General features: G+C 54.1%; 1 protein-coding gene across 1 annotated transcript in view; it reads left to right on the top strand.

Moving 5' to 3' along the window:
• Positions 1 to 12,677, top strand: part of CTPS1 (CTP synthase 1) — a 45,189-nt gene that overhangs the window by 30,788 nt on the left and 1,724 nt on the right. The window contains exons 6-18 of the mRNA XM_004704928.3: positions 14 to 97; positions 533 to 613; positions 2,558 to 2,709; positions 5,191 to 5,323; positions 6,395 to 6,483; positions 7,237 to 7,331; positions 7,799 to 7,861; positions 9,248 to 9,291; positions 9,788 to 9,884; positions 10,842 to 10,897; positions 10,987 to 11,083; positions 11,482 to 11,626; positions 12,364 to 12,458. Of these exons, the coding sequence (XP_004704985.1) occupies positions 14 to 97; positions 533 to 613; positions 2,558 to 2,709; positions 5,191 to 5,323; positions 6,395 to 6,483; positions 7,237 to 7,331; positions 7,799 to 7,861; positions 9,248 to 9,291; positions 9,788 to 9,884; positions 10,842 to 10,897; positions 10,987 to 11,083; positions 11,482 to 11,626; positions 12,364 to 12,448 (1,221 nt within the window). The 3' untranslated portion in view covers positions 12,449 to 12,458. The remainder of the gene's footprint in view (positions 1 to 13; positions 98 to 532; positions 614 to 2,557; positions 2,710 to 5,190; positions 5,324 to 6,394; positions 6,484 to 7,236; positions 7,332 to 7,798; positions 7,862 to 9,247; positions 9,292 to 9,787; positions 9,885 to 10,841; positions 10,898 to 10,986; positions 11,084 to 11,481; positions 11,627 to 12,363; positions 12,459 to 12,677) is intronic.

The following is a 12,677-nucleotide window of genomic DNA, read 5'->3' as shown; positions in this document are numbered from 1 at the left end:
CTTTGCCAAATAGCCAAGTTCAACAGGGGAACAGAAGACGAAACCCACTCAGAATAGTGTTCGAGAACTTAGAGGGCTTGGGCTTTCCCCAGACCTGGTAAGATCCCTGGTTCCTGTGTGATCCCTAGCTAATTCAAATCACTCCCCGAAAGGTGCTCTGCGCTTCTGACTGTAATTGGTGGTGATGGGGAGGTAGTGAGGTGCACTAGAGCTCGGGTTTCACTCTGCTTTGTCCTCCCCAGGCCTGATTCCTCCTTTCATCCCAAGCATGGTTGTGGGCGAGGAAAGGCCCATTAGGTTTCTGCCTCTGCCTGTTTAACGTGCTGCCATTCCCGTGGGAGCTGGGCCCTAAGCATTAAGTTCTGAAAATAAGTGCTGTGTTCTCATTGTTTATTGCTGGGGGCTCATGGTTAGCATCCTAATCCATCATCTTAGCCATGTGCTGTCAGTGGTCATTTCATTCAAGACTAGACCCCCCAGCGTTGTCATCTTGTCTTTCCACCTGACCTGCCTGTTTTTCTCCCCCTACTAGGTGGTGTGCAGGTGTTCAAACCCTCTCGACACAGCTGTGAAGGAGAAAATATCCATGTTCTGCCACGTTGAGCCTGAACAGGTGAGTAGCCACTGGATCTCCAAGGAAACCCTTGTGGGTCTCATCGTCCTGGAGTCTCGTGACCAGTTTCATGACGTTTGTCACTTAGTAGTTGAGCCTGCAGACTCTTCCTCGGAGAAATGATCCCCTTTGACTCTGCGATGGACCCTTGTTTTCCTCTGTGGCTCCCCAGCACCCCTTTTCTTCTCCTGCTGCCTTTTTGCTCCTTGCTTCTCAACCCTTAAGGAGCCCTTGTGGCATGATGGGTTACAAGTTGGGCTGCCAACTGCCAGGCCAGCGGTTCAAATCCACCCCCGGGTGCTCCATGGGAGAAAGATGAGGCTCTCTGCTCTCATACCGAGTTAGTCTCGGACACGCACAGGGACAGTTCTCTGACCGCTCCGCTCTCCATGGGCTGGAATGGACTCAGTGGCAGTGAGTTTGTATCTTGGTTCTCGCATTTTGTGCTTCCGCCCTTCTCTCTGACTGTCTTCCAGCTTCCGTGGTGCCTCCCACTCTTTGTAGTGCTGGGCTTTGTGCTTGCTCCTGTCGGGGAGAAGCCCATGGCTCCGTCTCGGCTGAGCTCTTCGTTTTCATCCATCAGGGCCCAAGGTGGCCAGGGCATTTTCAGAAACACTTTCCCTGCCAGACCTCCTCGACCTCATAGCTCCAGGTCATCGCTTCTTCGTTCTGTAGGCCTCCTGTGCATGTTGTAGGTGGCACGTGGGTGCGGCCTGTACCAGTGCCTGTCCCGTCCCGTCCCGTCCTGCCCCGCTGAGCGGCAGCCCCGTCCACGTGTATCAGGGTAGAACTGTGTTCCACGGGTTTTCCAGTGGCCGATGGTTCAGAAGTAGATCACCAGGCCTGTCTTCCATTAATAGCGCAGTGTTTATTTAATTGCTGGGATCATACTGCCCCTTTGTGTGTATGTTTGTGTGAGAGAGAGAGAGACGGGACAAGACCGCCTGTGATCCTGTGCTTGGTGCCGGTTGTCTGAGGGGTTGCGGCCTGTCAGGCAGACAGTCGTCTTTCTGTCACTGTGCTAATGGAGGGACCTGTGGTCCGGGAAGTCTCAGACAATGGAATACATTTCTAAGCAGAGTGCTTGGTACGGAGGTAAGTTGAGATGGTGTGGTTGGTCTAGTTTAGCTGAAGGAGGGGGAGACAGGTTAAGGTGGAGGAGTTTGGAGATGAGGTTGCTGGATAGCTGAAGTATACATTGCGTTTCCAAAGGAGGTGGTTGGTGTCTTGGTGTGCTAGTGCTGCTACAGCAGTAGGGCCCCAAGGGGGTGACTTTAAGGAATAGAAATGTATTGCCACGCAGTGGAGGCAGCTAGAAGTCAGGAGGCTGGCTCTAGGCGAAGGTTCTCGCTCTGTGTGCTCTGAGGGAAAATGCTCATCCCCTGCAGCGTTGTCTCTGTTCTGGTGGCTTTGGGCGTTGTCTTTTCTGGCCAGAGTGTGTGCCTCTGTGAGGCTGCGTAACAGTAACGTCTTTTTGGGCCGGGGGAGGGCACAATTCAGTCTGTAACAGTTGCTTCTCAAACTTGGTGAGGTGCTATGGGAAATGCTGCTGTCTGTCTCCCTCCCTCCCCGGGGGGTCTGAGGCCTGGGTGCAGGGCGGCCTTTTGGAAAAGCTCCTCAAATGAATCTAAGCAGCAGCTGAGTCTGAGAATATGTGTTAGGATGCCCCTGTGTTCTTGGACAGGCCCTGCGCAGGAATTGCTTCTTACACTTTTGTTGTTTGTGACTTTTTAATTGAGTAAAGTAACCACTCCTTTTTGATCCTCTTCTGTCCGCGTTGGTCATTTACGTCTCTCCAGGAGCTGGTCTTTTTTGCGGTTTGTAAATTGGGAGCAGATGTTCTCCCGACGACACACAGCCAGTAGGAGGCGACACGGCCAGTTGGTTTGGGTTTATTTTTATGAAATAAGCCTTGTCTGTTCCCTTTCCTTCCTTTTCAAACAGGTCATCTGCGTCCATGATGTGTCCTCCATCTACCGTGTCCCACTGCTACTAGAAGAGCAGGGGGTTGTGGATTATTTTCTCCGAAGACTGGATCTCCCAATTGAGAGGCAGCCCCGGAAAATGCTGATGAAGTGGAAGGAGATGGCTGACAGGTGGGCCTCAGCACGGAGCTGGGGGCAGGCCGGCTCCACTTTGGAAGGCCTCGACAGGGACAGGGGTGAGGATTGTAGGAAGGGCTCTGCGCTGTCAGCCAGTTGCTGCGAGGAGGGAATCCTGGTCTCACTCTAGACAGCAAGCAGGTCCAGATCACTCTGGGCCACACTTCTCTCTCATCCGCTGCGCAATCTCAGTTCAAACCAGTGTCCCCTGCCTTCTGGGCTGACCGTGGCTGGAGCGCTGTGTGATGGGGAACGTGCTGCTCACGAGGGGATCAGCAAGGGTCCTGTCTTTTCTATAATAAAACACAAAAACCAGCACCGCTGAGGTGCTCCCCACTCCTGGCAGCCCCGTGTGTGCCCGAGCACTGCTGTGCTCAGATGGTTTTCAACGACTGACTGCCTTTCCCCCTCAGAACTAGATTTCCAGGCCTTTCCCCCTGTGCCTGAGCGGCCTTTCCTTCAGTTTACCGAGAACACAGGACCCGTTTACACCACGTAGGGGTAATCCTGATAACGTTTCTTAAATGACAGGATGACTGTGGGACTGCTGAGGAAGAAGCCCGAGGGAAACGGAAAACTTGCACTGTGAGGACAATGCCAGGAAGGTTGTGCTGGTGAAGTGATTTTCATCACAGTGCACCTGCCCACTCATCCCCACAAGACCTGTCATGGCCAGGCCCGTGGAGTCAGTTCCACTGTAGGCAGACGGTGTGCAACAGGAAAAAGCTGCCCAGGCCCGTGCATCCACAGGGCTGTTCCTGTGCTTGAGCCCAGTGTTGCAGCCTTCATGCCAGTCCATCTCCTTGATGTCCTTCTCCAGAGACTGGTCTCTCCCACAGCATGCCCACGTATGTGAGACAAGTCTCGCCATCCTTGCCTCTAAGGCAGCAAGAGCTGCCCTGTGAGAATTTCACTGTGAAACCTCACCCTGCCCACTTACAGCCCCGGTCTGGTTTCTTCCTACTTGTTTTCCTCTAAACTCAAAGACCATTGCAAAGGAACATAATTCGAGTCCCTTAAGGACACGTGGCCAGGAGAGACCAGTCGCTGGAGAAGGACATCAAGTTTGGTAGAGGGGCAATGAAAGAGGAAGACCCTCAAGAAGATATATTGACACAGTGGCCCCAACAGTGGTCTCAAGCGTAGGAGCCATTGAGGGTCTCAGGACCGGGCAGGGTTGTGTGGCACACGGGTCACTCCGAGTGGGGACGGACTTACCAACGACAGACTAGTGAATGGTTTTCAGGGCTGTTGAGGAACGATCGCTGCGCTTTTGTTTTGTTTTTTAAAAATAGTGCTTTTATTATCTCACTCATTCCAATATATCCCTTCCCACACAGTTCTGTTGGGGGCCATCAACTCCCCCCTCCCCCCCCACTTCCCGTGCTCTCAGGGAACCTTTACTCCTGTCAGTGCCTCAGAGCGGCCATCTATCTGGACTACCATCGACCGAGTGATCTTAAATGCAAAAAACGAACATACGAAAGTCTAACATGACCAAAGAGGTAGATTACGCATGGACCGTAATAGAAAGGGGAGGAACTCTTAGAGAACTAGAGGATAGTTACGTGTTTCATCACCGCACCGTGGATGTATCCTGCGTTCCGTGAGGCCCTTCTAAGAGGGATGGTCCAGTTGTCTTGCCAGTGGACTTTGGCTCTCCACTACATCCAGTCTCCTTCATATCAATTTGGATGCATGTTTTTTGAACTTCTTTGATACCTCTTCTCGTTAACACCTCATGATCACACAGCTTCGTGTGCTTCTTCCATGTGGGCTTGTTGCTTCCCTGCTGGATGGCTGCTTGTTTAACTCCAAGCCTTTAAGACCCCAGACGCTACAGCTTTTGATACCTGAGCACCATCAATAGCTGCACGTTTTGATGGCTTAACTTTCCCTCTTCTACCTTTATGTAGCCATAAAAATGGTACACATTCATGATCCTTTTCATAAAGCACTTTGTTGTACTTAGTGTCTGGCTGCCTTTCGCCATAATTTATATGTTCGTTTCTTTTTAGAAGTTACAGCTGGTTAGTGTAACATTCTGTCATTCGTATGTTTATTACTTTTAGGGGGATTGGGGTTGATTGAAAGGTTGTAACAGCATTTCCTTTTAACTTGTATTTCTCTTGATTCACTAGCAGAGTAAATGGTTTTCTTTATACTAGTTTATTCATCACATTGACTGTTGTCTGTTCATGTTTATTGGTTTTTGCACCCTTTGAGATGTAAGGAAATGTCTTGGCCCATTTGTGTGAGGCTTTCAAATAGTCTCCTTATAATAGCTTCTGCAGTTGACTTTCTTTAACAAGCCTGCCATGTTGCTCTGCACCTGTTGCTTCCTGTTTTCTTGTCTGTGCATAGAGCTCAGTGACTGTCCGGCTCCCAACATGCTCTCCTTAAAAGACAAGTGTGAGCTCATGAGGTTATGCACATCCGAAAGTGAACGGGCGTTTCTTGACCTCTGTTTGGCAGATACGACCGCTTGCTGGAGACCTGCTCCATTGCCCTTGTGGGCAAATACACCAAGTTCTCCGACTCCTATGCCTCTGTCATTAAGGCGCTGGAGCACTCGGCACTGGCCATCAACCACAAACTGGAGATCAAGGTGAGGCAGGGGCAGGTGCAGCGCACCCAGGAGCGGACAGGGAAGCCGCCTCCGTGTGGCGGATGCTGCCTGCAGACCTGCTGCTTGTTCCGGAACTTAGCATTTGTTCGGGGGATCTAAAGGTTTGCGCTTGGCTCCTGGCTGTGAGAAATAAGGCAGACTCCTGTCTCAAGCAGACACTGAGAGGAAGTGAGGGCGTGGATATCAATCACCTGGGATATCAATCGCCAGAGGCACATCTTGTAGTTAAAGGTGGTGCCTGGAAGCCGGTCTAGGTGCCCAGTGACTCAGGGCGGACCAAGGCACTCTAGCCTGTGCTGTTCCCATTTCCTGCGCTGTGAGGCGGGAGTGATGCTGTCCATCCTCTACTGGTGAGCGCGCTCTGAAACACAGGTCAAGTCTCTCAGCTGCGCCTGGCCTGTGCGCGATGCTCTGTCCGCTGTGGTAGTACTGACTTGGTCTAGAGGGTCGGGGGCAGTTACTCTGCTGGCCCCTGTCTACACGAGGCAGCAGTGTGTTGTGGATTCTGCAGCCAGGTGCCCCAAATTCTGACTCTACCCACTTACACTGTGGGGCCCTGGGCCCATTACTGTCCCCTTTGTGCTTCAGTTTTCTCATCTTTACAAAGAGCTAGTGATTGTACCTTCCCTTGTGGGTTGACGGGGGTGTGGGTGTCCATTAAACGGAACTCATCGAAGCACCCACTGGTAATGCTGCTGTTGACGGTAAACTTACTCATCAGGGAAGATGGGAAAACGAGCCAATCTGGGGGGAAGGGAAGTGGGCAGAGTGCCCGCAGAGAGAGCACTCACGAGGCTGCCCAGTGCTTAGCCCCAGGGGCCACAAACAAGCTCCGTGCAACTAGGGCACTGGGTGGTTTTGAAGGAAGCTCCTATTTAAACGTAAAGGAGGTTTTAAAATGGACTTGGGCATTACACGTAAGTGGAAGCCTGTGAAGATGACTGTTTTGAAGCTGAGCCAGCTAGGATATCGGTAATGTCGCTCTAAAATGATGAGAGGCGCCCGCTGTCGAGTGATGCTGTGCTCCTTCCTCCCATGCGAACCCCTCAGTACATAGACTCCACAGACCTGGAGCCGAGCACGCTGCAGGAGGAGCCCGTCCGCTACCACGAAGCCTGGCAGAAGCTCTGCAGTGCGCAGTAAGCCCAGCCCGCTCTGTCTTGTTTTGATTTGAAGTCCTAGTACAAGTTACCGACTTGGGTTTTAGTAATTGAAAAGACGCTGTCACTTACGAGGGATACAAGCGCAGCGCCCCGAGCGAGTGGAGGGCGAGGAGAGCTCCTCCAGAGTTGGCTGGTGTGCTCCAGTCACCTGGCATCTTCCACCCTGGGCACCGGCCGGGGACCCGCCAGGAGACGCGCATACATAGTTTGCTTTTGATCGATCAAAGGCCCCGTGACTCAAAAAGAACACGGAGTGGTTTCTATTTCACTCCCCGGTCGGATGTCACATGCCAGCGCCTCCTGAGACTTCCGTCAGCCCGGCCCGGAGCTGGTGTGGGGAGGCCCTTCTGCTCCTGGACACAGACAGGCTGGGTGATCAGGGGCTTGTAGACACCCTCTGTGAGTCCAGTGCAGGCAAATTAAATGATAATGGCACAAATGAAAACTTGCCAGTGTGAATCATATAGCATCCTGTATGTTTTAAACTGTGCAGCCTGTATTTTTCTCACAGGCGATAAGCAGTTTCTCCTGTTGCTCAGAGGCGGCCATGGCTGTCTGTGTGTTTCAGCCTGAGGTGTTTGCATGCAGCCTTCCAGTTTGTCTGTAGATAGCCCAATCCCAGCTGCCAGAACGTGGTGTCGCTGCCTGCCGGCAGCCTGTCTGACTGTAAGGGTGGGGTGGAGGCTGGACTGGGCGGAAGGGCACCATGGGCTCTCTTCTGTTGGGCAGCGGAGTGCTGGTTCCTGGAGGGTTCGGTGTTCGAGGAACAGAAGGGAAGATCCAGGCCATCAGCTGGGCTCGCAAACAGAAGAAGCCTTTTCTGGGTAAGGAGCTGCGTGTCCGCCTGAGCAGGAAGGAGTGGGTGAGGGTACCGGGCGGGCACCCCTACGTAAGGCTGGGAAGTCATTGACACAAACGGGTTCGCTTTGGGGGAGATGTAAACCCGCCTGTAGCATCCACGAGTGTGCGAGCTCCGTGCTGACGTCGCAGGAGCCCCTCACGTGGCACTCCAGCTGGTCTCTGGGGCTGTACATTGTACTCATTTTCCCCATGGTCAGTTGGAAGGCTTAATAAGGGGTTTTCTTAACCGAATGTTTGCAGGGGCCGGAAGGAATGTTGCTTATCTGTAAAACAGATGACTTTCCAAAGCTTGGACATCTGTGTGCCCTTAGACCCAGTTTGGGGGGGGCTCTGTGGGGGTGGGGGTGGTACCACATTCCCAGCTGCCAGCTGGCTGCCCCCGAGACCTGCCTGCTCACCGGGCGCTGTTTGTTTTCTCCCCCACTTGAAGGTGTGTGCTTAGGAATGCAGCTGGCAGTGGTGGAATTCTCCAGAAACGTGCTGGGATGGCAAGGTAAGCATCCTTTTGGAAACTTACCGCTTAAGGTGTGTGGAAAGTCTGTTCCCTGTTCAATTCCGTTTCCCTTGAACCTTTGGAAGCCTCCTACTAGTGGACGGCTCGGAGGCCCCTCGGGAAGGAAGCCCGTTGAACGCCTGATGCTGGGCTTCCGGGGCTCCTGGCTTCTCCATGCCATGCTGGCTTCAGGGCAGGGGACTGCTTATGGACGGACTACGTGGCTCATCAAAGCTAACAACATGAGGTGGGTGGGGGCGGGGAGCCCAACCTTCTGCCCCTGTGACGCAGCGCCCACTGCGGGCCGCTTCCACTAGATGTCCGCACTGTCGTGTCTATAAGTGCGTGGTAGCACTATGAAAACGCGGCGAGTCCCCAGAATGCGGCACAGCGCTCCCAGTGAGCATGTGCCATTGAAGACGCGCCTGGCACGGGGTTGCCAGAAAACCTGTTTGTAAACGGTGCTGTGCCTGCGCAGAGCAGTGAAGGGGAGCGCGCTGTGCAGCGCTATGCATTTCGGGGCGGGGGTTGTCTGAAATCACAGAAAGGAACCTGTGCTCATCACTGAGGTAGGGCCGTCCAGAGGGTCTTCCTGTGCAGGCTAGTTCAGCCATCCCCTGCTTCACCCCATCAGGGTGGTCTCCAAAATGACAAGCTCCAGTGCAAGTGTCTGTGTGGAGGAGGGACTACAGGGCCAGGGCCCGGGCCCTTTTATTCTCTTAGGATTTTTTTTTTGCCCAGAAAGACTTTATAAGTTCTAAGAAAGGATAAAATCATGTCGGAGGAATGTACCGGCTCTACACAGTGTAGGTGGGAGCTGGTGCTTCACAGTCACTCCATTTGGTAGGCTGTCTGTCTGTCCTTGGACATTGGAGCACCTGGCAGGTGCTCTTAACGACCAGCAGCACCCAGCACGGTCCCCTGCCCAGCCAGGGCCTGCCTTCCACTCAGGCTCCCACACAGAGACATGGCTCAGGCTCAGAACCAGCCACGCTGGCACCCAGTGCAGGGCCGTTGGGGTGTGGATTAGATGGTAAATTCTGTAAAGCATGGAAGGCTCTTGGGCTTTTGAAATCAGTGAATTTCTGATTTTGCCATTGATTGAGGCAAGTGAATTGGGTAATGCATTCAGCAGTGGGGATGACAGAAATGGAGACAAAAATAGAACCTGCCTGTCTCGGAGAGTCTGAAACAAACCGGGGAAGCCAGGTCAGTCGGTGATCTAAACCCGCTTGACTTCCGAGAGTTACAGCTTCCACCATGGCCTGAGCTTGGGCGTTGAGTATTTCAAGGCTTAAAAGATGTGGTTTGGAGCTTAGGAATGCAACTCTTTGGCAATCAGTTCTGCTTGTAACTAGTCTCCTAACCAGGTATTTTGATTTTCAGATGCCAATTCTACAGAGTTTGATCCCAAGACCAGTCACCCCGTGGTGAGTCACGTGTTTGAATCTCAGCAGGAATTGGAAGGGGTGGGGGCCATTTGGGCCCATCCCAGAGAAGCCCAAGGTTGGCCTTTTTAGGCTCACTGGGTAAGAGCAACTTCCTCTTCGTTGCGTCCTTTCCAGTGCTGTTCCCCATTTGCCCAGGAACATTTTCAGGTGGGTGGCCAACGAGGGCTTCCTGGTCAACATGAATCTCCACCCCCGGGAGCACTGTGTGTAATAATTGTGCTGGTTCGCACCAGCCTTGAGAGAGGGGAATATTGTTGAGAAACTGCTGGAACGTGGTACTGACTTGGGAGGTGGGCCTAATGATCTGCTTCCGAGAGGTCACCGCCTTGTCAACCCTGGAGCGCACCTGGTGTCGAGTTGCCTGAGTCAGACTGACGGCAACTGACAGCAGCATCCTACAAAAACCCAACTGGGTCACATGGCCTCAGAACAGTGGCCAGTGCGGTGGCTGCCTGTCTGCTTTCTGAACACCCAGGTCATAGACATGCCAGAGCACAACCCTGGGCAGATGGGCGGGACCATGCGGCTGGGCAAGAGGAGAACCCTGTTCCAGACCAAGCACTCGGTCATGAGTAAGCTGCGCATGCCGGCCTGGGCACCTTGGCGGGCGGGGAGGTGCTGGGGACTCGCTCCGGGAGGCCAGAGGCCCCTCCATCCTGACACTGCTGAGCTGAAGGTTTGGGGGAGGAAAAATATTCTCGTTAACCAGTTCTCTCACACATACTAACCCCACCCCCGCCCCACTTTGCCCGCTGGGACAGCTCACCTGTACTCTGTTGGTGATAAATCTTGTTTGTCTAGGACAGTGGTTCTCAACCTGTGGGTCGTGACGCCTTTGGGGATCGAATGTCCCTTTCACAGGGGTCGCCTGGTTCATAACAGTAGCAAAATGACAGTTATGAAGTAGGAACAAAAATCATTTTATGGTTGGGGGGTCACCACCACAGGAGGAGCTCTATTAGGAAGGGTGGCGGCATGAGGCAGGTTGAGAATCGCTGGTCTAGGGGCTTCGTAGTCCTCAAGGCTAGGGATGGTTGGCCCCAGTGCTCTGCTGCATAGTGGTTAACTCATCGGGTTGCTGACTGCAGGGTCTGCGGTCTGAAACCACCAGGCCCTCCTTGGGAGAAAGATGAGGCTTCCGACCCCTGTAAAGAGTTGCCGTGATTTGGAACTGACTCCGTGGCAGCGAGTGGGTGTCCTGTGGTTGGGGCCTCACTATGTGGCCAGGAGCGAGTCAGTAAAGCAGCCCACTGGCAGAGGCAGTGTGTCCAATGGCCGGAGACTGGCCTGAACCAGCTGGTGCTGGCTCTGGGGCTCATCAGGGCACAGGTGGTGGGGAGCCTGTATGTGCTATAGTGTTCCTGAGAGGGTTTAGGAGAGTCCAAGAATGCCTTCCTGGTGCCCCTGGTCATGGTTGGGAGAGGCTCGTAGAACTGGCCCCACCAGGCCTGACTGGGAGGCAGGTGTGTTGTGGACGTGGCGGTGGTGATGAAAGCGGGGCTCTTTACCTCAGACTGCTTGCTTGCCAGGAAAGCTCTATGGGGACCCAGAGTTCCTGGAGGAGAGACACCGCCACAGGTTTGAGGTAAGGACTCCAGTCCCCAGCCTCGCGACCCGCAGGTGGAAACGCAGTCAGCTGAGAGGCCAGCCCCATCCTCTCGCGTGCCTCAACAGGTCAATCCGGTTTTGAAAAAGTGCCTGGAGGAGCAAGGCCTCAAGTTCGTCGGCCAGGACGTTGAAGGAGAGCGCATGGAGATTGTGGAGCTGGAAGGCGAGTGCCCGGGCAGCTGCTCTGAAGGGCTGGTGGTGGGCTTCCTGGGCATGCGGGAGGACCAGACGATGCGAGGGGTCTGGCGCCGGGAGGTTCTTCCTGCACCGTGGTTTCACCTCCGGGCTTTCAAATGAGAGGCTGGCCTTGGTAGTAAAGCCCCTTTCGGTCTCAGGGACGTCCCAGGCCTGCCCTCTGGACGTCCTGGGAGCCAGGGAAGCAGGGAGCAGAGACTCTAGAGTGGAAGGAAGGGCAGGGCCCTCTCCTGTTGAAGGGTTGCATTTTTACATTATTTTCCAATCCTTCGGGGGCAGTGGAAATAGACAATTTTAACAAGCTCTTTTTCTGCTGCTCACATGCATAACAGTATAATGGAGCTTTCTCTTGCCTTTCTGTTTCAGATCACCCTTTTTTTGTGGGGGTTCAGTACCACCCCGAGTTCCTGTCCAGGCCCATCAAGCCTTCCCCGCCCTACTTCGGCCTCCTCCTGGCCTCTGTTGGGAGGCTCCCACATTACCTCCAGAAGGGCTGCCGGCTCTCGCCCAGGTGGGCCCACTGGGCACTCATCTTTCCAGTCCTCCCAATGCCCAAACCCAAGGCCACTGCTACGGAGTCAGTTCCCACTCACAGGGACTCGGGGTCGAGGAGCGCAGTCTCATCTTTCTCCCGTCCGGGGCTCGACCACAGTTGCCCAGGGCTCCTCGGCCTCTCACCCTCCACCCTGGTCGTTCCGACTCAGCGACCTGCAGGGCTCATTCCAAGGCTCCTCTCTCCCAACACGTGGCTGGTGGGTTTGAACCGTTGATCTTGCAGCGCGCAGCCCCACGGCTCCTTTTAGTCCCTTAGGTGGACACTGAGCCACTGTGAAGCAGCCGCCCATGGTTATGAATGAGAACCACCTTGGGGACCAGGGGGTCGTTACTGCCGAGGGACCTTTCCTGGGCCCACCCATGCTGCCCCTGGCTTGTCGGCCGCCCCCACCCGATGGAGCCTGGAGTGTGTTTGCTTGGCAGTTGGGCCCTGTGCTCCGGGGTCTTTCCCAGGGCATAGATGACATCCAGGAGGATCCTTTTCCGGAAGCCAGTCGTATTTTGGAGTTGCTGGTCAGAGTGTTGTGACTGAAGTCCAGGCTGAATGTGCCTCCTTCCCTAGCCTCATGTTAAACATGCAGTGGAGTGCGTGGTTTGGACCTGCCATGTGCGGATGAGGGCCCCTGGGGTGCAAAACGGGAGTGGTGTGAGTTTTTGGTGGGAGGTAACGAATATGCCATCTGGACTCTCCAGGGACACCTACAGTGACCGAAGTGGAAGCAGCTCCCCCGACTCTGAAATCACGGAATTGAAATTCCCATCAATAAATCATGACTGAACCTGGTAACGTAAGTGGTCTCCCCAAGCTGCATAGTATTGTTTGTGTAGATGCTAACCCCAGGCTGGGGCTGCCCAGACACCCTGGAGGGGTAGGGCTGGGTATGTACCTTCATCTCAGACTGAAGGTGGAGAGAGGCAATGGCCACGGTCCCCACCTGCTGACGCAGTGCCGGCCCACTTGATTTCTCAGTGATGTGAGCTGCTGCCTCCTCCTGCTGAGGGGTGTA

Source organism: Echinops telfairi, unplaced genomic scaffold (genome assembly GCF_000313985.2).
Source record: "Echinops telfairi isolate 266 unplaced genomic scaffold, ASM31398v2 ScPeMD7_7457;HRSCAF=8495, whole genome shotgun sequence".
NCBI classification, from domain to species: Eukaryota; Metazoa; Chordata; class Mammalia; order Afrosoricida; family Tenrecidae; genus Echinops; species Echinops telfairi.
This window is presented reverse-complemented; position numbering and strand designations above follow the sequence as displayed.